This window comes from Clarias gariepinus, chromosome 7 (genome assembly GCF_024256425.1).
Source record: "Clarias gariepinus isolate MV-2021 ecotype Netherlands chromosome 7, CGAR_prim_01v2, whole genome shotgun sequence".
Classification (NCBI taxonomy): Eukaryota; Metazoa; Chordata; class Actinopteri; order Siluriformes; family Clariidae; genus Clarias; species Clarias gariepinus.
The window spans coordinates 37,603,178-37,628,854 of record NC_071106.1 but is presented as its reverse complement, the minus strand read 5'-3'; the positions used below and the strand labels follow the sequence as shown (position 1 = coordinate 37,628,854).

At 40.0% G+C, this 25,677-nt stretch overlaps 1 protein-coding gene across 2 annotated transcripts in view; it reads left to right on the top strand.

The window, feature by feature from the left end:
- Positions 1 to 1,675: 1,675 nt before the first annotated feature.
- Positions 1,676 to 25,677, top strand: part of LOC128527946 (chromodomain Y-like protein 2) — a 61,084-nt gene continuing 37,082 nt past the window's right edge. The window contains exon 1 of one of the 2 annotated variants that reach the window (XM_053500620.1): positions 1,676 to 1,832. In XM_053500620.1, the coding sequence (XP_053356595.1) occupies positions 1,809 to 1,832 (24 nt within the window). In that variant the 5' untranslated portion in view covers positions 1,676 to 1,808. Of the gene's footprint in view, positions 1,863 to 25,677 lie in introns of both variants that reach the window. The other variant, XM_053500619.1, reaches the window with a different exon arrangement.

Here is a 25,677-nt window from a genome sequence, read left to right as displayed (position 1 = left end):
GAATAAAGAATAACACAAAAACTTTCTCTGAGAGCTACTTTTCTCACCCTTCCGAGAACAGTTTAGTGATGACCAATGCCTTTTTCAGTATGATGGAGCATGTGGCAGATCAAAATGTTGAGTAGAAGCGATGTTATGAGAAGTTTTGTGCCAGATTATCTTGCAGGAACCAGTGATTTTTCCCTCGTAGTGAGCGTGACTATACACATCACTCAACAGAACCAAACAATGTAAAAGTTTACGAAAAATACTGTACACATAGTATGCGGGAGACATACAGAAACGTCTGTCATGTCCCTACAAATCGCCCAAATATTCAGGAAACACAAACTAACATGTGACACAGCATGGCTTACTTTATTTATATTAATTTTATATAAATAGATCATTGTATGTTTATTCTTCCCGCAGGAAGTTTAAAACCAGTTTGTCTCATATGTTCTGAAACCGTTGCGCTAATAAAAATGTGGTAGACCACTACGATAAAACAGAGGTTGTTAGAGCAAAGATATCCACAGCAGTTGTGTAAAGGGTGTAAGGGTGTGTAAAATATCCAAACTGAGCATGTAAGCCACTCAAAGCAAAAGTGTTAGCCACTCAAAGCGAGAACAAAGTGACGTTATGAACAGTCATGTGCCGGATGTAATAATCTACTTTAAACAGGGAGTGTATCTGGCTGATGACAAAAGAAGTACATCTTAGCATAAACAATGTGTCATACTACACCTTATAAAATTTGATTTCTTTGTTTTAATAAGTTAGACAGAGAATTCTGCCATACAGAAAGACAAACAGACCCTGAAATAATAACATTACTGATTACATTAAAGCTGATCCGTTTATTTTTTAGCTTTAACCATTTAACTATTTCTAAAAACTCTTTACTAACCATAGTTGTCGCTCGTAATTATACTTCAGTGTACCATAGTAACATCTGACAAAAAGATCTAAAAACGCTGAAGCAGTTAGTTAGTTAAGGCCTTTACTTGTCACAAACTTTCTTTGGATATCCCAGCATAACTATCCGTCATGATGCAGCACCCCTGAAGCAGATAGGGTTAAAGGCCCAACCTGGCGGAGCTGGGACCCGAACTGGCGACCTGGCAATTTCCACTGCCCCAAGATGTTTCTTTTTTCCTCATCCCAGTTAGGAAGCTGTGGTCAGAGTGTAGGGTCAGTCATGATACAGCACCCCTGGAGCAGACAAAGTCAAGGGGCTTAATGGCTCAACAGGGGCAGTGCAGGGCTCGAACCAGTGATCTTCCAATTAGATCACATTCATTACTTTGTAAAAATTAATATTCGTGTCATTCTCAAAACTTTTGGCTGTAGTGTAGATCACATTGAAATCACTTTTTTTTTTTTTTTTACATCTGAAATTAACCCTGCAGTGTTGAACATAATCACAACCATGGAGGAGAAATCAGCTCTAAGCACCATGTGAGCAAAACAAGCTAGATTTGGGTAACTTTTCCCCCCTCTGTGGTGTGAGTGTTAGAGTTTTGGTTGTCAGATAGATGATGATAATAACGGGTGTGCTGTGAGGGGTGAGGAGGAGACAGCACCGCCCTGCTGCCCCCCTGCTCGTTTATTGGAAGTGAGGTGAGGTGTTTTTTCGAGCGATCCATCGCAGCCGTGCTCGATTAACACTGCCTGCTTGTGTACTGATCAGCTTTCCTGCGGCTGCCTGAGAGCGGAGCGACACGGCAGCCTGAGTTAAAGACGCGGCTTTACCGGGACTCAGAAACACACGGGGGGAGAGGAGAGGGGAAAAAGATCATCCCGAAGAGGCAGCTCGGCACTCAAGGATGGCTTCGGGGGAGCTCTACGAGGTACTGTGTAGTCCTGATGATCAGATCTGGGTGAGAAATTCTTCGCATGGAGGAATTAGGAAGTAAAGGGGAGGGAGGTGCGTGGACGGATCTCTGTCTGTCTCTCTGTCTCTCTCTCTCTGTGTCACTCTTTCAGCCCTTTAACGGGTGAAAGTAAGCGACCCTGTTTTCTTTCTCTGTGTGACACCAAGTCCACTAAAGCCTGGGGATCTGCACTCATCTTTCAGCTTGACATGAAGAAGCCAGCGTGCCTGCTGGACTGAAATAACCCAACACCTCCAGGAGCCGCCTGGGGATTTAAACTCCCTCATGTCGGCTTTTAAAGTCGGTCTAAAGTGCATTGATTGATGATTAGGAAATAGATTTTAAAAAAATATATACTAATTAGAACACCACCGATTATAGTTTATTAAACACACAAAACAAATCTCGATTTTTTTTTTGTCTGTTTTTTTTTCTTCTTCTTTGTAGTTTCTGAAAACCAGGACAATGTTACATTCCTTTTGAGCAGTTTGTCTCGATGTCGCTACTAAGTAACTCTTTCGGCTTTTGAAGTGACATTCTAACACGCGCGCGCGTGTAACAAGTTTTCTAATCTATTCCGACAAAAGAAAAAAGAAAAAAACACATCTCGTGCGTGAGCGCGTGCGGGGAGGCGAACGGGAGGCGCGTGCGTGGGTCCAGTCCGTGAATGAGCGCGGGACTCGAAAGCATGATCTTGTGGAGAGACAGAGAGATACACAGAGATTGAGATGAGACGAGATGTGATGAGATGTCATGGCGTCCGTGTTTCGGTTTCTTTTCACGACATGACGATTGTTATAAAATGAGCCACTTGTCTCTGTGTGACACTGCAGCAAGTTACTGATAAAAGAAAAGAAAAAAAAAACCTTCTGGAAGGAAAGAACAAGCTGACTCGGTGTTTTTAACCCCTAGGATGTTGCTTATGGTTGTTTCGGATTTATCCCTGTTTGTGTTTAATTTCTGGGGAAAACAAACTAAAACATCCTAATAAGATTATGTCCAAGTGTGTTTAGTAGTTTGGTTACATAACCTTTGACAGGTTGTTGTTGTTGGGTTTTTGTTTGTTTTGCTTGTTTGCAGTATTGTTTTCTTTTTCCACTTGTGATTATCCCACATGATTCATTTATTCTCACATTCTTTATTTTTCCACTTGATGTTTTTCATACTTAATTTATTTTTGCATGCAGGTGTTTTTCCCCCCACTTTTATTGATTCACATGTTTTTCCACTCATGTGTGATTCCTCACACAATTCATGTCTTTTTACATATAGATTTTTTTTTTATCAGATCACACATTATCACCATCATTATCATGTCTGATTATGTATTTTTTTTTAATCTTATTTAAGATTTTCTTTTAACTACATTCATAGGCGCAACTTCAGGATATAGAATGATGAAGTGCATTGTCACTTGTCGAGAGTGTGTATTTTATTATAATTTTTTAAACCTTCCATAAGGGGTTGATGATCGCTGCATGAGATTTGTCTTAACTTTGCCCTTAAAACTCTAAAATGAGATTCCATTGAAGTGCTTCAACATGTCTCACTGTAAATCATGATGTTCTCCTATTATTAAAAAAACCCTCCAACATTTAAAAATCTATAAAAACCTTTAATGGTTCTATTGATTTTTTTTTTTAAAGAACCATTTCCATCCACAAAAAAAGATCAGATTTTTTTTTAACATGGCAAGCTAAATGTTAGGAAATCTCAGCGGTTAATGATTCTATTATCAAGAGCAGAAACGGATCATTAAAATGTCCTGCTTCATTATATTACACAGTTTATAGCAGATTGTGGACTTTGTAGCCACAAACTGAACACAAAAATAAATCGTGTAAGTTGGTTATTTAATTATTATTTGGTTTACAGGCAGAGGGTGTTTGTCTTTTTTTCTGATGAACATATAAATAAATCAAATAAATAATGATAAGTGCAATGATGTTATTTAAAAAGTCAAATTTTTGGTGGAATGCAATAGTCCTGGTTTGCATATACACACAGTTTTTAAACACTTTGAATATTTAATTAAGATCACAAGAATATAGTTCATGTATGTACAGTCTCCTAGTAAGTGTAAATAATTCTGTTATGACCAAAAACACATTGCGCCTTGCTGCAAGACTAGTGGCCTAGTTATGTAAAATTTTTGTTATTATGAATTTATTTTACTTTAAATATTATCCACCATGTGCTCATGCGGCATGCAGATGGACTTGCTGTAAAATCATCACCATAATCATCACACTGTAATATTAATGAAAAGACTGTAAGACTGGTATTGGATTCTTTCTAATTATGATTAGGATTATGAATTTAAGATTTTCACTTATGAGCTTTTAAAAATAATACATTCCTTCTTGATGTTTAAGCAATTCTACTGCTAAATAATCATGCAGGAACATTTTTCCCCAGTTTTAGTTTACTGTCTGCATCCGCTTGGTTATTGATTGGTTCCAGCAGACGGCTGGAAAAAGCACATTTAAATGTCTTGAGTTATAGTAGGTTACAGTCTGTAGCGTTTGTGGCCTCCTTTTCTTGAAAATGTGATTTGTCTTAAAATGAATAGACTTTAGTGAAAACAGAACTGTGGATATTAAATGTGTTTACTTGCTTGCTATTTCAAGGTACATCACACATAGATACTGAACAGATGTATATATTTTTAAATACATCACTTTTTTTTGGCTGATAATATTCCTGTAAAAGTTTTTGAATTGTTAGTTATTGGATTAAACATATGTTGGACTAAAATCTTTTAAAGCATGCCGCTAATCAGGACACTACAGGTAAAAATTATATTTTTCATCATCTAAGGCATGTCTTATTTTTTTATACTGTAGTATAATAAGGTATTTAGTCTTAACAGTATTAGGATTATTTAAAAAATTTCTTCCCACTGACAAACACTGAATTATTTAAAACAAAAAAAACAAAAAACTGTTAGGAAAGGGTTAAGCTCCGCCTACTTCAAATTCATGTCATGCCATATATGACTGGAAAGCTTGTTTCACATCATGTCTCAATTTAAATGTCACTTTGATATATGTACATAGAGATTTCCTTTATAAACCACATTAACTGGAGCAAATCACATTCTATTTTGAAGCAATTTTCCTGAGAATAGAAACCCACAAATCTCAAATTATCTGTATTCATTAAAAGAAAATTACATGTACATTCTTATTCCTATTGTATGGAGCTCATAAAGTCGCAAACGGTGTTATTATTATTATTATTATTATTATTATTATTACATCTTGTGGGAACATAGTAATATCTTGGGAGCACAGCTCACCTTCTAACTACAAAGCAAATGAAACTGTTGAAATAAAGACCTCTATGTTCCAATTGTAAATTATATATCCAAAACTTAAAAAAAATACTTTTGTAAATTAACAAAATATACTAAAAACTAAATGCAAATGACCCAGCTGTTTTTATGAAAAAACCCTCCCATGCCATTAAACTTACAATAACTTGTTTGCACAAGATAAAAACTTGTTTCTATGTGCACAAGCTAACATAAAAATTACACTTTTCAGGACTTTAAGGGCTCTATACTCTTGAGAGGCTCATTAGTAAATTAGTAAGTAGTACGATTTTGTTAACTCATTTATGGCATTTGTGTATGACCTCTTATGAACAAATGCCATAAATTGCTTTCCAATTACGGTAAATCTAATAAATCTTAATTAAACACACATCAAATGCTAAACATTACAAAAGTAAATTCTGCAAATGAGAACAATTTATTTTTAGATGTATTAAAATACTAAGGCAAGAAACTTTATAGATTATAATCGTGCCTGGTATTATCTTTTAAAAGACACTAAACGTATAAACTTTCTTCTTGTCGTTAAAACTGTTCTCTAAGGGTTGAAATCAGCATTTTAACTATAACATCTTTAGTGAAGATTACAATACACTGTTAATTATTTTTAAATCTAAAACCTTTAAATCTTTTTATTTTAAAATTAAATCCTTAAATAAAAAAATGTATTAATAAAAAAAACTATTAAAACTAGTATTTATATATTTGTTCACAGTTTAGTAGCACATGTGTAAGATTTTGAGCATAATCTTAGGTTGATTAAACTCCCTGTTAAACATCAATTATAAGCCATTGGCATTATTGCAAAGAACATTTATCTACTAAACTCTGCTAAAGAAAATTATAGTAAATTAGATTGTAGGTAATTATTAGATTAATTAGATTTAGATAATATTTTACATTATTTTACATCAAACATTGTATTACTTTATTCATGCTAGTCTTTAGGTAGAATTTTCCTGTTTCCTGAATTTTATGTTGAATGATTTCAAAAAACATGTTCAGTTTGTAGGCGATAAAGTGTAAAACTACTGTTAGACATAAACTCTTTAAAAACCAACCAGAGGAGTGAAAGCTTCTACTTTAAAGTGTCTTAAAATTCCACTTTAAAGACTGATCCTTTATTTCAGTGTGTTTAACTTTTCTAGTTGAGAATGCCAGATGTGTGTATTATATGGAACTTGTGTAAATCTGTAGATCCTTTTTTAGGATTTGTCTGTCTTGTCCTCAGGAGGTTAAGTGACAACATATGCAAACTGAGTCATTGATCCTAAGCTCGTCTCTCCTGTGAGACACTTTGTTAGCCGACGGGAGTGTACAGTAAATGTCACATCCATAATGCTGGAATCGCTCGTTTAAATGAAAGGGCCGCGATCTCAGCGGGAACTGAGAGTATGAGTGCAAAAAAGGGAGGGGAGGAAAAGAAACGAAGTGCACTATAATAAATATATTTCAGTATGAGAAATATAAATATACTCGTCACCAAAATCTGGTACATCAAAAACATTTTTGAATATTGTGCAAAAATATTTTTTATTTAATAATTTTTTTTTTTCTTTTTATAGTTTGATTTAAAAAATAAAACTTGTATATTCTAGATTTATTACAGTACGTCAAGTGAAATATTTCAAGCCTTTTTTGTTTTTGGCCAATAATAATTATTTTAAATTACTATTTGATTTAGATAATCAAAAATCCAATATCTTAAAATATTAGAAATGTACATTTGTGCACTCACTCCTTGGTCGTGGCTTCTTCAGCATGAATTACTGGATCTATGTAGAAAAGCCCTGTGGCGATCAGCCTGTGGCACGGCTGAGGCATTATTGAAGACAAGGTTCCTTTGATAGCAGCCTTCAGCTCATCCATCTTGCTGCATTCGTAGATTCTCTGTGGGGTTTATGTCAGGCAGGTTGGCATGGCCAATCAAGCACAGTAATATCATGTGGGCAGGTGCTCAGTCCTGCTGGAAAATGAAATCAGCTTCTCCTGTCAGTGCTCTAAAGTCTCTTGGTAGACGCTGCGTTGGCTTTGGACTTGATAAAACACCAGCAGCAGAAGATGACATGGCACCATAAATCTAAGATGACCTAGGTTTTGTGTTCCTCTTGTGCCACCAGGGCGGCTATGTCCCCTCGGGCAGTGTCTCCACAGGGCCCCTGGGGGGAAGAGCTGTAGTGCCTGGCACCAGGACGTTGGCAGCGAATCCTTTAGGTGTTGTGAGTTGTGGGGTAGGGCTTGATTGGATTTGGGATCTGTCTGTGGTCTTGTGCTTTTTGCCTTTTTTTTTTTTTTTTTTCAACGATTCTGTTCTTTGCACCCTGCGGGCGTGTGTGAGCTTTGGGTAGCCTGTTACTTTTTGTCAGTAGATCTCATATTTACATCTTGTATCCGTTTCCACCCAAATGAGGCTGGGTTCCCTGTTGAGTTCTTACTGCCATCTCAGGGAGTTTTTCCTTGCCACTGTCACCGTTGCTTGGCTTGGTCATCAGGGACAATCCGGACATTTTTATTCATAGACATTCACATTTCATACAAACTTTAATCATTCTTTTGATTGTGTAAAGCTGCTTTGCGACATTGTCAATTGTTAAAAGCGCTATACAAATAAAATTTAATTGGATTAATGACTTATGGATATTCTTAATATTACAATGTGACTTTATGATGAGGGTAAAACATCAGGTTTGTGACTAAATTCAGACAGGATTTCAGAAGTAAAAGAAAAATCAGTTTTGAGCACGCCTAGTCACCTCTCGCAGCACTGATACAGTGTGGAGAAAACCCCCCTTTTGATGACGTATCCTGAATCTGCCAATGAGTTTGAAATGTGTGTGAGCACTTTCAGGTCAGCGTGGTGGTAATTTCCCATAACCCTGATACAGATGCTGAACAGAAATGAGTTTGGCTTTCGGCTTTTGTGCTAAATCCTGTTTCCACTTTATTAATCCAGAGGGGCGATTAATAAAGCTCATTGTTGTGTTCTACTTCAACAGGCCTGCCTTAATTTGTAATCCAAATTACCTGCGGTCCAAATTAACCTTATTTGACCGGGCTAAATAAAACCACTGGCAACAAATAAATCTAAGCTGCCAATGGTGATAAGATGAGACAATTAAATGCACAGAAGTGAGAATTTAAATAGCGGTTTAAGTACACTCATGAATCTGTTTCATCTGCATAGCCATAAAAAACTATATACAGTGTGCATACATATATATTTCTTGTGTAGGAGGGTTACCTCTTACAGCCACTTTGCTTGTGCCGCTGACAAAAACAAATAAGAACAGATGGTGCAGTATTTGTTTTGTCATCGTTCTCTTTGTTGTTGTTGTGTAATAAGTTTACCAGGAAAAAAAGGTGAGTTTCAATACTGGGAGCAAAGAAATTTGAGCAAGTCATCAAATCACAACACTCGCTTGGCAAAGAGAGACTATGTAGCGCTGTGCAATGCATTTGGAGCATCCTTAGTAACCGCCTTATCAGGCTCACTTTGGATTCGATTAGATTAGATTGACCTTTTTTAATAAAGGGCTTGTACAGTACATGTTATGTAATACACTCCTTCTTCCTCCATTTTATTTAATGAACAAAATTCCCTTCACTCACTCACATTTTTAAACGGCAATTAACTTGTATACCATGCATGTCTTTGGACTGTGGGAGGAAACAGCACGGAGAGAGCATGCAAATTCCATGCACACACTCCCCGAGGGAGGGATCGAACACACACCCTGGAGGTGCGCAGTAAAAAAACATCTTAAAAATACATTTGTACGCTTTTACAACCATACCACTGTTCTACTCCAAGTCTCCGATGGATTAAAATGAGTCAGTGAGTTACAACAAGTCAAACAAAAATCAGTAACTGCCTTGTTAGGTAATCAATACTAGCATTCATAAAAAGAAAACCCTTTATCTGTAGTTACAATCAGATCTTTATCCGATAAGTAGATCCCAAAGAGTCTTAAAGTACAGCAAAAAAAACAACAACATGTTTTATATCTTCTAGTTTAAGAAGAACAAGTCACACGATTAGATAAATACAGTAAGTCCCCTACATACGGATATGCGTTTGCGCTTGTTCAATTGCGGGAGTTATAATGCGGTTTGACCCGCTGTGAGATGCGGTGTTGTGCTGTCGCGAGTAACTGCCCAACGTTCTGCAAAATAATATAATATTCCAAAAAAAATAAAGATGTTCAATTTTTCGCACAGAAAAGTGGAAATGTAATCCCAGCGCCAAAACTCGTGGTGAATCGTGATGAACCGTACTTGCGTCCATCGCATCAAACCGCGTAGGTGAGATAGGGGTATTAGATCACATAGGACGTACGTAAAAGTGAGCATAAAAGCAGTGGCGATGGAGCAGGTACTGTTTACAAAAAAAAAAGGTGAAAATAATTAAGAGAATGAAACAAGGTGAAAATATTGCAGACATTGGACGTTTTTTTTTTCTTCGTTTTTTTAAAACATGAATCGTTTAACCATCGGCACGACTTAAAAGAAAAAGGACAAGATCATGGAACATAGTTAGTTTTATACTGTGTATAGCCAATTGTGTTAGCTAGACAATTTTTGTTGAACTTACAAACAAATTGGACTTATGAACAAGCTCAGAATTGTGTAAAACTGCTTTGTGACAATGACGGTTGTTAAAAGCGCTACACAAATAATTGAATTGAATTGAACTCGTTTGAATGTTGGGTCCTTGCTGTACAGGTTGTTTGCACTATTACCCCGAAAGTATGAAAACTTCTGACCATCACATTGACCTGTACAAAGTTTGGAACATCCCATTCCATATTTAATCTCCATTTCCTGTTTGTGTTTGTTCAGAAGTGTTAGTGAGATCAGGTTGAGGAGAGTCTCCAGTTCCAATCCATCCCAAAGGTGTTTAGTGGGGTTGAGATCAAGGCGTTGGCGTTCTCCAACATATTTGTCTGACCCGGTCTTCACGGAGCTCAGTTTGTGCACAAATCTGATGGGATTTAAATGCATCAAGGAATACAGATTGGATTCTTCCAGATGAGATGTAAATCATCCGACGACAGCGGAAGCAAAATTGTCATGAATATCATGATTCACCATGTCAAAGGCTGCGCTATGATTCATCAAAATAAGAAAAATGATTGCAGAGAGAGATGGAGAGAGAGCCGTCTTGTGCATGTGCACTGCATCTTACTGTGAAGGCTTGTAGGTGTTTGAGATTCTCTGTAACAGTTGTATAGAAAAAGGAGATCAGAAATGGGTCTTGGGATGATTATAGGATTTGTGCTTCACCAGGATTACATTTCAGGATATACAGACATGCAGGAAGTAAATAAATGCTAATCATTTTGGCACAATTCGCTGCATATATTTTATGCCAGCTACTTGTTTCCTTCTTCCACGGCTCTGGAATGGAGCCATGTTAAAGCGAACCTACAGTAAAACCAAATGAGAACATTTTCTTAGGAAACTGGATTGTTGTTCAATCTGTGAATGGTCTGTCCCAGAAACGGATAGATGGGAAGTCATGAGATTCCACCTTTCTACTATAAACAGCATTATCGCTTGATTTAAACGAAAAGACAAAACAGTAACGGAGTCTCGACCGGGTCTTACGGCGGCATTCTGAAAGACGTCTTCATGCTGAATACAATCTTCCCATTATATGAATCATGAGCAAATCTTACTCTCCAAGTATGTCGTTTTGGCATCGCATACATAAAAACAATTTTTTTACAGAACTTTTTGTTTGTTTGTCCATGTAGATAATGTGCTGTGCAAAAGTCTTGAGTCCCTACTCATTTCTTCAGTTCAGTCCCTGTACCTGAGCAGTTTCAGAGGAAGGTTTTTTGTTTGTTGAATCACACAGTGACCTGTGAATCATTCAAGCATTAAAAAAAAACATCTAATTTAAGTTCTGACCCAGTGAGAAACAGGTGCAGATGATGACAGATGATCAGGCAGTGATTAGTATACTGCTAATGCTGAGTGGTTGGAACAGACAAGAGGGGAAATGAGGTCGCTGCGGTGGATGTTACACAAACTTTTTTATTTTTGCATCTTTAGGCATTTTGCAGCCTGCCGCAGTAAGACATCAGTTTCCAATTTTCTTAAATTTAATTTAATTTTACTCCTGCATACGCTTCATATTCTATGCCTTCACTCTATGATCTATTAAATAATTTATAAGCAGCCTATCTGACATTAATAAATGGATGATTTATCCTTAATCAATGTTTCAGAGTTTTTTTTTTTTTTAAGTTTGACATAACTTATTAGATAAAAACATCACAATGCGATGTCCCGTTTTAATAAAGACATGAAAACACAACAGCCATAATGATTTGAATAGATTTTATTGACATCTACAACCATTACAACATGAAACACTGTCCACATTGCCATAACATAAAATACTAACTACCATCTATAATTGTCACTTAGAACACGAATATAAAACATTGTGTACTATTGTGTGCAGTAGTAGGAAACCTTGCATGTGTGAGATCCCCAACACTTCTTTTTATCTATGGGGAATATTATTTATTTATTTATTTATTTATTTATTTTTATTTGCTACACTGTAGGTGCTTGTTTCTGCAGATCTCATGCCTGTGTCAAGGCACCATCTGACCTTTGACCTCTGTATGATTTCAGTTCCTTATGTTTATTACAGTATGATTACTCTTATGCTGTTTCAGTCTTTCACTGTTTCGAGATCCCCCCCACGACCCTTCAAAGACGAACAGGTGCAGGTTTCTGAGAGGCCCTGAGCAAATGTGGCGGGAACACAGAAAGTTCTCAGGACAGTTTTAAACTCCCCCTTGAACACCGTCACCACTGCCCCAGAGAGAAATACACACATACAAGGCAGGTGCAGGTTCACTGTTTTAAGATTCCCACATTTTCTTTGATTTAACACACACTGGTGAATTCAACATTTTTTTTTTTTTTTATAGATATGGGTCAAATCTGACCCGGAATAATCTGTATGTACAAAAATTGTGGCACCTGTACCAAAGTGTGTGTATATGTGTGTATATATATATGTGTATATATATATATATATATATATATATATATTTTTTTTTTTTTTTTTTTTTAATTTCGGGAATTTCGTGCCAAAACAATGGCATTTAGTGTATTTTTATTGCTGTCAAATGTCCAAATGGGTCAGATTTGACCCGAACAGTATGTGTATGGGTTATTCTATTATAAAAGCTCAAGACTTTTGCACAGTACTGTATGTACAGGAAAGATAAAAGGGTACAACACCCCATATGCATGTTTCAGATGAATAATGAGTCATTAATAAAAATTACGAAATCTAAAGCAATTTTGGCTGAAATATTGAAATATATTCCTTAAAATACATATGGAGGCATATTACAGTACTTTTGTATTTATCTTTTAAACCTTCTACACCGTATGCTTGTTAATGCTCATTATACAGTAGATTTTGAAATGCGTTCATGTTTTGTCACAGTTCCGTTACCTGAACACGACGCCCATGAGTCACATGGTCTGGAGTTCACATTATCAGATTTTAACTTTCCACGACCATGTTAGCTGAATTATACAGTAAATTTGGGAAAAATTATTAAATAACTTTAACTCATTAAAATGTCTTTGTGATTTTAGAACAAACGCTGGGTCTTTAAATCATAAACTCTGTTATAAAAACACAATTTCTATTTTTTTTTTTTTGTAATAAGATCCCACCCTAAGCGCGGACTCGCACCTATAACGTGAGAAACCGAAGCAAGTTTCCTTCAGAACAGGTTTGCTCTGAGTTATTTTAAGGCCAGAGGTACAGAACCAGATTGAAAGGACTTATTAATGAAGTGGGAAATGGGGCATGAGAAAACAGATGAGGGCGATTGGAACTGGATCAAGCTGGCAGATGGAGGGAATAGATTTAGAAATAAGCACTGAACGTGAGCCAAGCTGCACGTTTTAGGATTACAGCTGCCTCCATTGATAACAGGAGCACGTTTACGTTGTCCTTCTATTTAAGCATGTTTTTTTTTTATGGTAGGCCGTGGCATAGTCAATAGTGTTCTTAATGAAGTGCTTAAAGCTTAAATACAGGTTTCAGATCATGAGGTTCGGAGATAAACCGAGAGAAAAGATAAAAAGTTAATTGAAAATGCTACAAATAAAAGAGTAAGGTAGAGGGTGTCGAAGGGATTAGAGAGATTAGCCGTATCAGTATGTGGGACGCCTGCACCTTGCCGACCAACGTTCGGCAAAACCAAGGGTTCAACACCCGGAAAAAATAAAAATAAATAAATAAATATCCAAAAATGATGGCAATACTCGCAGTGGTGTTGAGTGAAAGGTGATAATTTATTTACAGTGCTTGAGAGGAGTCCCAGTGGAAAACAAAAAAAATAAATAAAAAAAAAATCCAAACCAAAACTATATACAAAGTAACAAAATAACACCATACAAAAAAAAGGCAAAGAAAAGGAAAAAATGAAAACCAACAGATAAACACACTCCGATTGTGGAATATAGCTCACGGCACCACAGTTGCACGCTCGCTGGCCAGGTAAACCGACCCTGTACACTGGTTTGGGGCTTCCCTTTATAGTTCAAACCCCGCCCATCTCAGAACAAACCAAGCGAAATTACCAGAAATGGGAAGTATGACATAGTAAGTATATAGATTTGTTTGTGCAACACACATAACATACACATAAATAGGCACCCACTTCATGCTCTTTTGGTTTAAGTCATTAAAGACTTAAATAACAGAAACAAATACCAGAAACAAATATTACAAACCTAACACAAGCATTCATACTCCCCTTTATGACAAACAATGGACGAGTCGGCTTCCGGTTGCTTTGCGCCGGCGCGTAGTGACTCTGACACTATATCGCCAGGCCGCTAGGTGTCGCTCGGGTTAGCTGGCCGATGGTAGGAAGCAACGCGGAAGACCGACTAAAACACTGAACAAACACTAACAAACATTGCCCACCGGCAAATACACAAAATATACCAAACACAAAAGAATAGACAAATCAAATGTGTGTGTGTTGGTATGCACAGCGAGGATTATTTTGGAATGGAGATGGAGTGGATATGTTTGTGTGTATGTTAAACCAGTATACCGACGGCGTGCGTGTGCACCCGCATCGCCTCAGCATGGGGAGTACAGAGGAGGAGTGAGGTAAGACGTAATTATGTGCGTGTGTATGTATGTGCTGTGCAAACCGACAGGGACAGCTCACTTTGTGACATCACCTCTCCCCTCTCCAGGCCGCGAACTGACCGGGTACCGAGACAGGTAGTCGGCTATCTTGTTCTGGGGTCCAGGTCGATGTCGAATTTTAAATTGGTATGGCTGCAGAGAAAGATACCATCTGGTGACACGGGAGTTGTGATCCTTCATTGTATGGATCCACGTCAGGGCTCTGTGATCCGTCTCCAGTAGGAACTTCCTTCCCAGCAGATAGTATCTGAGGCTCTCCAATGCCCACTTGATCGCCAGGCCTTCCTTCTCCACTGTGGAGTATCGCGTCTCTCTTGGTAACAATTTCCTGCTCAGGAAAGCAATAGGTCTTTCTTCACCTGCCTCTCCCTGGGCCAGGACTGCACCAATCCCCACAGCGGAAGCATCCACCTGTACAACAAACCCCTTAGTGAAATCTGGACTCTTGAGGACTGGACCTGAACACATCTGTTTTTTTTAAGATATTAAAGGCTGCTTCACACTCCTCAGTCCAAGTAATGGGGTTCTTTACACTTTTGCCAAGCAGGTTGGTTAGTGGGACAGCAGTAGTAGAGAAGTCCGGAATGAAGCGTCGGTACCATCCTACCAACCCCAGGAAAGACCGGACCTCTTTCTTGGTCCTCGGTCTTGGGCTACGCTGAATGGCGTCTATCTTGTCTACTTGGGGTCTCAACTCCCCGTTTCCCAGGTGGTATCCAAGGTAATTGGTTTCTGCCCTGGCCCACTCACATTTAGCCACATTTAAGGTCAGGCCAGCCTCTTGGATCTTACCCAGGGTTTTTTTAAGGTGCAGAAGATGGTCTTCCCAGGTTGTACTGTATATGACGACATCATCCAGATAGGCGGCTGACCATTCTTCACAGCCCCTGAGGACTTGGTCCATCAAACGTTGAAACGTTGCGGGTGCCCCATGCAGTCCGAATGGTAGAACCGTAAAATGGAACAGCCCCAATGGGGTACGGAACGCTGTGTAGGGTCTCGATGCCTCCTCCAGGGGTACTTGCCAATAGCCCTTGCAAAGATCCAAGGTGGTAATATATTTGGCTTGCCCAATTCTCTCCAGTAGATCGTCGATGCGTGGCATAGGGTAAGCATCAAATCTTGACTGGGCATTCAGCTTTCGAAAATCAATGCAGACCCGTAAGGTGTTGTCTTTTTTCGGGACGATAACGATTGGGCTACTCCACTCACTCTTGGAGGTTTCAATGACTCCCAACTCCAGCATCATCTCAATCTCTGCCTTTAGGGGTGCCACCAGCCTTTCAGGCACTCTGTATGGCCTCTGACGAGAAGGTGTTGGATCAAGAAGGTGGATTTCATGTTGTACCAAGTTGGTCCGCCCAGGCCTCTGACGAAACAAAGGAGGGTACTGATCCAGGAGATAATGCAGCTCAGCTTGCTTGGGCTCTTCCAGATGAAGCAGATCAACCCCTGCTGGCTGTGCTGGATCTCTCACCGTCGGCTCTGGTTGGTCGTCCTCCTGATCCTCTTCTACTTCTCGAATTAGCAGAGACGTTTCAGGTTTGTTGGGTGGCTCTTTCCACTCCTTCAGCAGGTTGATGTGGTAAGTCTGTGTTGCTTTGCCTTTGTCAGGGTGATGAATCTCATATGTTACTGGTCCCATCTTGCGAACAACCGAGTAGGGTCCTTGCCACTTCACCAGCAGTTTGTTTGCTGAGGTAGGGAGTAATAACAGTACCTTTTGTCCAGGTTGCAGCTCTCGGGTTCTGGCGTACTGGTCATACCATTTCTTTTGGGCTTGTTGTGCCTGTCGGAGGTTCTCTTGGGCCATCTCTCTGTAGCGCTCCAGGCGGTCCCTCATCTCCAGGACGTACTGGATAATGCCCTTCTCAGACTTGTCCATCCTCTGAGACGAAGCGGCCTCCCAGCTCTTTCGCAGGAGATCCAGCGGTCCTTGGACCTGCCATCCATACAGGAGCTCACATGGAGAAAAGCCTGTAGATGCTTGTGGTACCTCCCTGTAGGCAAACAACAAGAATGGTAGCCACTTGTCCCAGTCCCTTCCAGTGTCAGAGACGAACTTGCGGAGCATGTTCTTGAGCGTTTGGTTAAAACGTTCCACCAGTCCATCAGTCTGAGGGTGGTATGGGCTGGTCTTGATCGCGGTGATGCCTAGCTGTCGATGCAGTAGCTTCATCAGTCGTGATGTGAAGTTGGTCCCCTGGTCTGTGAGGATTTCCTCTGGTATCCCCACCCTGGAGAACAGCTGGACGAGAGCACTGATGATCTTGGACGTAGTCGTGGAGCGAAGAGGGAAAGCCTCAGGGTACCTTGTCGCATAATCGCTGACGACCAGGATGTATTGGTGCCCTGCACTGCTCTTTTCCAGAGGTCCAACAATGTCCATGGCGATACGCTGAAAGGGGACAGAGATCACAGGCAGAGGAAGTAAAGGTGCCCTATCCCGTCGGCGCACAGCACTTGTTTTTTGGCATGTGGGGCATGTGGTGCAGTAAGTCTGTACATCAGTGTACATGGAGGGCCAAACAAACCGTGAGCTTATGCGAGCATATGTTTTCTGATGTGCCATATGTCCTGCCCATGGGGTACTGTGTGCTAAGTGTAACACAATGGGACGACAACAAGTGGGGACGACCAAACGGGTGAACTTGGGTGTTTGCATATACAATATATCATTAGTAACAACATATTTTTCCCCACACAAATCAGCTTGTTTTTCATCACACACTTTAGCAAATAGAGGTTTTAACGACACATCCGCTTTTTGCAGTTCTGCAATGTTTTCTGGAACCCTCCAGCCATGAACTTCAAGACCCTCAGTTTGGATCTCAGGGGCTGGGGTACCAAGACCTTTTTCTAGTCGTCGCTGACGACGTGTCTTTCTGGGGCCCTTAGTCCCGCCTTGCAACAGACTATGGTGTAAGTCTGGCAAAGGCTGCAGACCTGCCTTAACCTGGGCTCGTGTTACAACCGGACAAGCAACTTCAGCATGGTCAGAAGTAATTACAAAGTCTCTGGTAGAATGCAAAAGGTCAGTGAGCACCGGCAAATCTCTTCCCAAAATCATATCAGCAGGTAGATCATCAACAACAGCCACATTCAACATATAAGTTTGGTCTTGTACACACACATTAACCTCTGTTTGGGGATACTGCTTTACATCCCCATGAACACATTGTACATTGACTAGCTTAGCAAACGGGACATGTGACATGTGACATCTTTTAAGCAATGTTAATGAGCTACCAGTGTCCAACAGAGCATTCAAACATTGTCCATTCACCATCACTGGAACATATTGTGTATTGTGTGAACTGTTCAACTCAATGTCCTCCTCCCTTGGGACATAACAAAACCCAGTTAATTTTGTTTTACGAACCGGACACACTGTTGCTTTGTGACCCGGTTGTTGGCAATAATAGCAAACAAGTCTTTTTTCTGGAGCTACCTTCTGTGTACGAGCAACATTTAAGTCCACATGAGGGCCATCAGGGCCACTGATAGAACCTTTAACGTTACCTTTCATGGGTTGAGTGCGCTGACTACCACGGTGAGCATTGATGTACTGCTGTGCTAATTTAGCAGCTTCTAGTCCAGTTGTCGGCTCATGTTCCTTCACCCACACTCGGATTTCATGGGGAAGAACCCGAAGTAGCTGTTCCAGGACTACGATCTCGCCGATCTCCTCCTTGGTGTGCAGCTCAGGCCTCACCCAACGCCGGTACAAGTTCTGCAGCCGATGGTAAGTTTCGGTTGGTGACTCCCCAGCTGGAATGGAGACAGCACGGAACCGCTGACGGTAAGTCTCTGGAGAGATGTTAAACTTTTCCAAGAGCGCCTCCTTCAAGTCTGCGTAGACCTCCGCTCGATCCTCATCCATAGCCAGGTATGCCTCCAGCGCCTGCCCGGTTAACAGTGGAACAAGACGATAACTCCACTCGTCCTCTGGCCACCTCCAGGTCTTAGCCAGACGCTCGAAGCGACGCAAGAAGTTCTCAATGTCCTCCCCCTGTTGGAAGACTGGCAGCTTTGGCTCTGATCGTAGCGTCGGCTGGCTGCTGGACGCCATGTCGGTCGGTGTGTCTCTGTCCCTCTGATAAGCTGTTCTCCTGTGCTGAGCTGGTGTTGGGAGCTCCATCCGTGGGCTCTCACCATCAACCGACCCCTCAGCTGGTCGAACAGCTTGCAGAATCGACTCTCGTAGATTTTGTAGCTCTAGAAGATATCGCTGCTCTCTCCGCTCTTGTGCGTTTAGGAAGTCACGCATCACGGCATACATCTCACCTCCAGATGACGCTGCCGGAGAGACGGGTCTGTCTTGAGATGATGTGGACTTGGGACGAACAGTCACGAGATCCTCCTCTCTCTCTTCCTCCGTAGAGTCGACAGTGTCCCAGGCCACATCCTTCTCGGCCACAGCTTTGGACTGGGAGCGAAGCCCCACTCTAGGCTTCCTGCCTCTCATCACTGTCTTGCGAGTAGCTATCCCACTTCTGACACCAATTGTGGGACGCCTGCACCTTGCCGACCAACGTTCGGCAAAACCAAGGGTTCAACACCCGGAAAAAATAAAAATAAATAAATAAATATCCAAAAATGATGGCAATACTCGCAGTGGTGTTGAGTGAAAGGTGATAATTTATTTACAGTGCTTGAGAGGAGTCCCAGTGGAAAACAAAAAAAATAAATAAAAAAAAAATCCAAACCAAAACTATATACAAAGTAACAAAATAACACCATACAAAAAAAAGGCAAAGAAAAGGAAAAAATGAAAACCAACAGATAAACACACTCCGATTGTGGAATATAGCTCACGGCACCACAGTTGCACGCTCGCTGGCCAGGTAAACCGACCCTGTACACTGGTTTGGGGCTTCCCTTTATAGTTCAAACCCCGCCCATCTCAGAACAAACCAAGCGAAATTACCAGAAATGGGAAGTATGACATAGTAAGTATATAGATTTGTTTGTGCAACACACATAACATACACATAAATAGGCACCCACTTCATGCTCTTTTGGTTTAAGTCATTAAAGACTTAAATAACAGAAACAAATACCAGAAACAAATATTACAAACCTAACACAAGCATTCATACTCCCCTTTATGACAAACAATGGACGAGTCGGCTTCCGGTTGCTTTGCGCCGGCGCGTAGTGACTCTGACACTATATCGCCAGGCCGCTAGGTGTCGCTCGGGTTAGCTGGCCGATGGTAGGAAGCAACGCGGAAGACCGACTAAAACACTGAACAAACACTAACAAACATTGCCCACCGGCAAATACACAAAATATACCAAACACAAAAGAATAGACAAATCAAATGTGTGTGTGTTGGTATGCACAGCGAGGATTATTTTGGAATGGAGATGGAGTGGATATGTTTGTGTGTATGTTAAACCAGTATACCGACGGCGTGCGTGTGCACCCGCATCGCCTCAGCATGGGGAGTACAGAGGAGGAGTGAGGTAAGACGTAATTATGTGCGTGTGTATGTATGTGCTGTGCAAACCGACAGGGACAGCTCACTTTGTGACACAGTATCAGGCACAAGACTAGGACTAAAGATGACAAGAGGGTGGACGTGAGTGCTGTGTAAAGGTATTTAATTAACACATAAAGCTCAAAAAACGGAATAAAAAAAAAAGATTCGAAGTTTTTTATTAAATAAATAGTGGTTCTATGTCTATGTCTACTATGTCTAACCTACTGTAGTTGTAAATTATGGATACTTACAGTTAATAATGTAGGAGGCTGCAGAGCGCCAGACTGTGCACTGACACAAATCTAAATGTCATCTGGATAACTGGGGTCGGTTCAGCCTTTGTTTCAGGAATATAAGATTATAGAAGTGACGTGGACCTCTGGACCTCGGGCCTTTGTGTTCACTCAGAGGTGTTATGTTGTGGACGTCAATCGCGTGTCGCTAACCTTCATCATAGGAGTCTTGTTGCGTCGCTAACCTGAGTCACACCGTGCGACTACTAGTTCACCCAGTGTTAATGCACAGCCGAAAGAGTTTTATCATTTCTAAAAGGGAGTTGTTTTTCAGCGTGACGCTCTGAGACTAACTCTATACATTATGTATTTACAAGTTACTAGTCAGGAAACTCAATGGTGATGGGTGATTGGGTGGGTGTTTATGAAACGTGGTGATTGGTCATTGGGAACAGTGGGATATATTGTATTATATTATGGTTATTTGTTTATTTGTTTGTTTGCTTTTCTCATGGGGAACGGGAATGGTGATCCCTGATTGTTTTTAGAAAACTACAGATGGCTATTTTGAACCTCATTCATATAGCGCTTTTTTAAATAAATTGTTTTCGTAGCTGAGCAGTTTTGGACAGGTTTCCTGGTGGACAGGAAAAACTCCCCGAGACGACAACAGGAAGAAACCTTAAGAGGAACCAGATTTAACAGGTTTTAACCCATTCTCATTTGCAGGATATCTGATGGATATAATACGGATTGATTTGCGGTCATGCTGTGTGCTTTGACGCTAAAATATGACAATATAACATGAGAGGTGTTTAAGTTGATGTACGGCAGTCACAAGCCTGAACATGAAACAAACTGCCTGGATCAGCCAAGGCCAAGACCGTCGTCTTCATGGTCAAGTGGAACCGTCCCCAGTCATCACAAGAATCCCAAGGAGACCACATGGGGCCAGCAAGCCAGGCGCCTTCCGGGAGAGCAGAAGGGTTCTGGATCGCTTACAGATGGTAGTGTGAACGCATTTCTGTTGCAATCATGTGCTATCTAGACATGATCGCCAGTCATGACCGATCGAGCCGATATAAATGTCCAGGTCCAGTCACTCGCTGATTGATCGGTGCATGTCTAGTGGAATGTGATGGTTTTTAGCAAATATCAGCTCAATAAGTGGAACTAAAGTAGTCAGTCTACAAAGCTGTAATGTGAGCTCTACAACCTTAAAGTGTGTACAAGTTTCATTAACAACTGCTCTAAAGGCTGATGCATGACATTCTTAAGGTCAAGAACCAAGTCTCTGTCGGAGGAACCGTCGTCTCAGTACTTAAACGTTTTCTATAACCAAGCTGAGGAAATGTGAATTTTTTTTGCTTGACCAGTTTAAAGGAATCTAATTGTTGGCAGAATGATGAATAGTAAGGTAGTCTGGCAGAGCGACACACACACACACACACACCGAGGATTCATGAGTAATCAGCAGCTGAGCAGGGAGGCTTGTAACTATAGAGCTGGCATGGAGTAGAGCTAATTAGCATTAGGTGAAAACATCAGCAGCACTCGAGTTGGCGGGCTACAGTCGAGCCGAGAATTAAAAATACAAAAGAATCTAAATAAATTGCCCGAACAGGTCCCGTATGTACTCATGAGGAGTCATGGAGCAAACGCACAGAACACAGAACCGATAGCCAACACTAGCAGCCCAATGTGCGGCACCGACGGAGCACGGCTAATGAGGCTGGCTCACCGGCACATGAACCAACATGGCGCCAGACTGGCAGGGAGAGGGCTCACATCTGGCACCGCGCTCAGTTTCTGTTTAATTAAATATGACAAAATAAGAAATCAAGGTGAATCAGATAGAAATTTAAAAACGACATGGGAAATGTAATTCGGTCGTTAGAGTGAATTTCTTTCGGGTATCGGGTCATGCTGTTTTGTTTTTGTTCCTTTGTGTAGGTGGTTGTTTAAACACTTCCAGATTGTTCCTAGAACAGTCCTCGACACTAATTGTGCTAATGCTGCTAAATTGAGCATGGTGTTAGCAGGGCAGCTTTCCATTTCAATATGAATGAACGTCTATGGGGACTAATTCTCATTATAAAATCTCATTATACTTTGAGAGATGTGGATAGAAGAATTGTTATTGTTAATAATTTGCAAGAAACGTAATTGGTGCGATCATGTGAGCTCTTCATAACGATGTCAGAACTGGACAGGTGAAGATTCTATTGTAGATTCCTGTTTTTGGGTGACTGGATGGAACCAGGTGTGGATTCTGCCGGTTTGGTTTGTGTTTTGTGATGCTTTTCTGCTCACCACGCTTGTAAAGAGTGGTTGTCAGGAATGCTACTTATTGTAGCATTCCTGACACTTCAGACCAAGTTAGTCTTCTCTTTTCAAAAAAGGTGCACCATTTTTTTCATGTGTGGAAAATCCCAAGAGATCAGAATTTCTGAAATAATCAAACCACCAACCGGCACATTTTGGTCAATATTTTTTTTTATTTTTATATTATTGAAGGCAAGAGTAGCTCAGTGGTAAAGTTGATGGCTACTAATTATAAGGTTGTCAGTTAAAACCCCAGCACCACAAAAATGTTGGGCCTTAAGCAAGGCCCTTAACATTGGGCTCCGCGTGGATGTATAATATGAGTCTGCCAAAATGCCATGTACATTGGTGCCTCAAAGTGGAGTTTTAATCCACTCTGAAGGCGAGTTCTTAAGGCGAAATGTATGTGTTGCAAAACCCATTTTCCCATAGGAAATAATGTAAATGCAGATGATTCGTTCCAGCCACCCAAAAAATATTACCAATATAATCTATAATCATATTTTTGCATATAAAAACAATAAAAACATTTAGACAAGACATGTAAATGTAGTAAAATATGAAATTAATAGACTTTAACCCTCACTTAACCTTAATTTATGATTCTTCTTGGCACCGACTGCTTTAAAAAACGAACTGAAAGTGACTCCCTTTTCTTTTTGCTACCGTCCTTGATATCATTCTTGTGACCCATGGTGCTATGTCTTCACTAAATCTTGCACAAAATGCCTAAAAAAAACCCCACAAAAATACCTTTAAACTCGTTTCCTACGGCTTTTCACTGAAGAAAATACATTTTGAACGGCTCCCGTATGTACGTGCAACTGGGTCGGCACGGTTTGGTCGCTCGTATGCTGAAAATGCTTCGTAAGGCAAATTTCTTGCTAAATTTCAGTTCTTAAGGCGAATATTAATGAGGCGGTGCATCCATGTGCCGGGGTACCACCGTATATAAACATATAAAGGATGTGAACATTACTCCTGACCTGGTTCTGTATGCTGCAACATGACTGGTTGTTTGGATCATTGATACTGTAAATGATCCGGTGTTCAGGTTGTTTTCAGAAAAGCAGCAATTATCTAATTTAACATTAAATCACCTACCTGTATGTGTTTATAAATTACTAAAGTGTACTAATTACATCCGAGATTTGTCCAAAATACATTCTACCTCATTCATTAGAGCGTAGGACAGAAATGCTAATACTGGCTGATTTGTTCGAAAATCCAAATGGAGACGTTCGAAGGTATCTTACTTGAGCAATAATATTGATTTTTCTGCAGCAGTAAGTGGAGCTTAACGACATTGCTGAACTTTCCTCACAGTATATTCGGTCTGGCTCTAGACTTGAGCACATTGGATTTTAAATGGAACAATGACTGCAGGGGTAAAGTGCATCTGAAGACTGCAAATGGTAATTTCACTCATCGGGTCTGGGCTCCGCCATCTAGAGCTGGGGTTCTAGCAAGTACGTATACTTAAGTATACGTAAGTAGAGTCATTAATTTATGATTAAACGGCTTTAAATGATATGACTGATGATGTTTTTGTGCGATTTGATTTAATGAGCATTTTATGAAAAAAATGATAAAAAAATTGTCAAAGTGTCATGATTGTATAAATATCGTCATTCAATATAGATTTTTTCCCATTCTATACAAATGTCACGAAAATTTGCTAATTATACAGTATAATGTGTGCATAGTTTAGAGTGCACCACCTGTAGTATTATAGAGGAGTTGTACCACTTTACCAACTCAAATGAAAACATGGATAAATAAAAAAATATATTTAAAAAAATTAAATAAAATTTGGATTTATTGTTGCTGTAAAAGAATTATGATGCATAACTGGATTTAATCTCCCCAACTTTATACAGGAGCATGTAATCCATAACAAATTATTATATATTTATTTATGTTTAATTAAGAGCAGCAGAATGTTTTAGAGGTTAGTGTGTGTGTGTGTGTGTGTGTGTGTGTGTGTGTGTGTGTGTGTGTGTGTGTGTGTGTGTGTGTGTGTGTTTGTTCCAGGGTCTCCCCTGTCTTGTGCCCTGAGGGTCCCTGTAGCATAAAATAAATTGAATAAATGGTATTTATTAATATGTTCGACTATAAATACTAAATACAGCATTAGCTAAACTTTGATAAATGTGATTTTTCTTTATTTGACCTACAAGTCTATTAAAAGGCTGCTGATTCAAGAGTTTTGCTCTTTGAGTCTAAACTTTTATTCAAACGAGAAACCTTCATGCAAGAAAAGTAATTCTTGGGACTTTAATACTAGAATGTTTGCCTAAAAGATGCACAGATTACACCGTTTAAATAGAACTCAGTCCATGAAGATTTCACAGGATTGTACAGATAGTTGCAGAGTTGTGGAAATGACTCGCGTCACTACTTAAAACTCTCCTTTGACTCGAATCACAATTCAAGAAGACGTTTAATTTGACTTCACTTTGAACCGTAAGGTTTTCTGATCTTGTGTGAGCTTCCCCTCTGCCTCCAGGTCCATAAAACAAACCTTTCATTCCTTAAACAGTAATACGTCCTATAGCCAGTGTCCCGATGAATATTCATACCACTGGCTCGCTGGAACCTTTTTGTCTGATGCTAATGTGTTTCCTACCGTCCGTCTGCCTGTCTGTCTCTCCGGGTGTCTCTATGACATGCACGTTAATGACTTTTGTTCTTTTGATGTATGGGGCGGATGTACGTGACCAACAGGCTTAAATGTGCTCTTTTCCTGAGAACAATCAGAGGATTTCGGACAGGTTTGTCCCGCTCTCCCTGTTCGGGGACGCTGGTAAAGGGATGGAGGTGCTGCTGACGCATCAAACTATAATTCCTACTTTAATTAATTATAAAGAAATGAAAAAGTTTGCACAGTTTGCATGCGACGTATAGTGTGTAGTATAGCATCTTCACCTGCACAGATTATGTTGTTTGCAGCAACGAAAAGGCTGCAGGGTGTCGAACCTGTGCTGCAAGAATAGCAACATGAACTGCTTTTTTATTTATTTATTTATTTATTTATTTATTTGCTGTTTGAAGCCACTGAGAAAAACCCAAAGCAAATCGAGATAAACAGGTTTGTTTAGTAAAAATACTGAAAACCTTATCTCGTGTTAAAGGGAACTGAAAGTTGTGCACCCATCTACGTATTTCCATCGAGATAAAAGTTTGTCTAGAAACAGAAATACTATGCAGATTTGTTTACAAGTCAA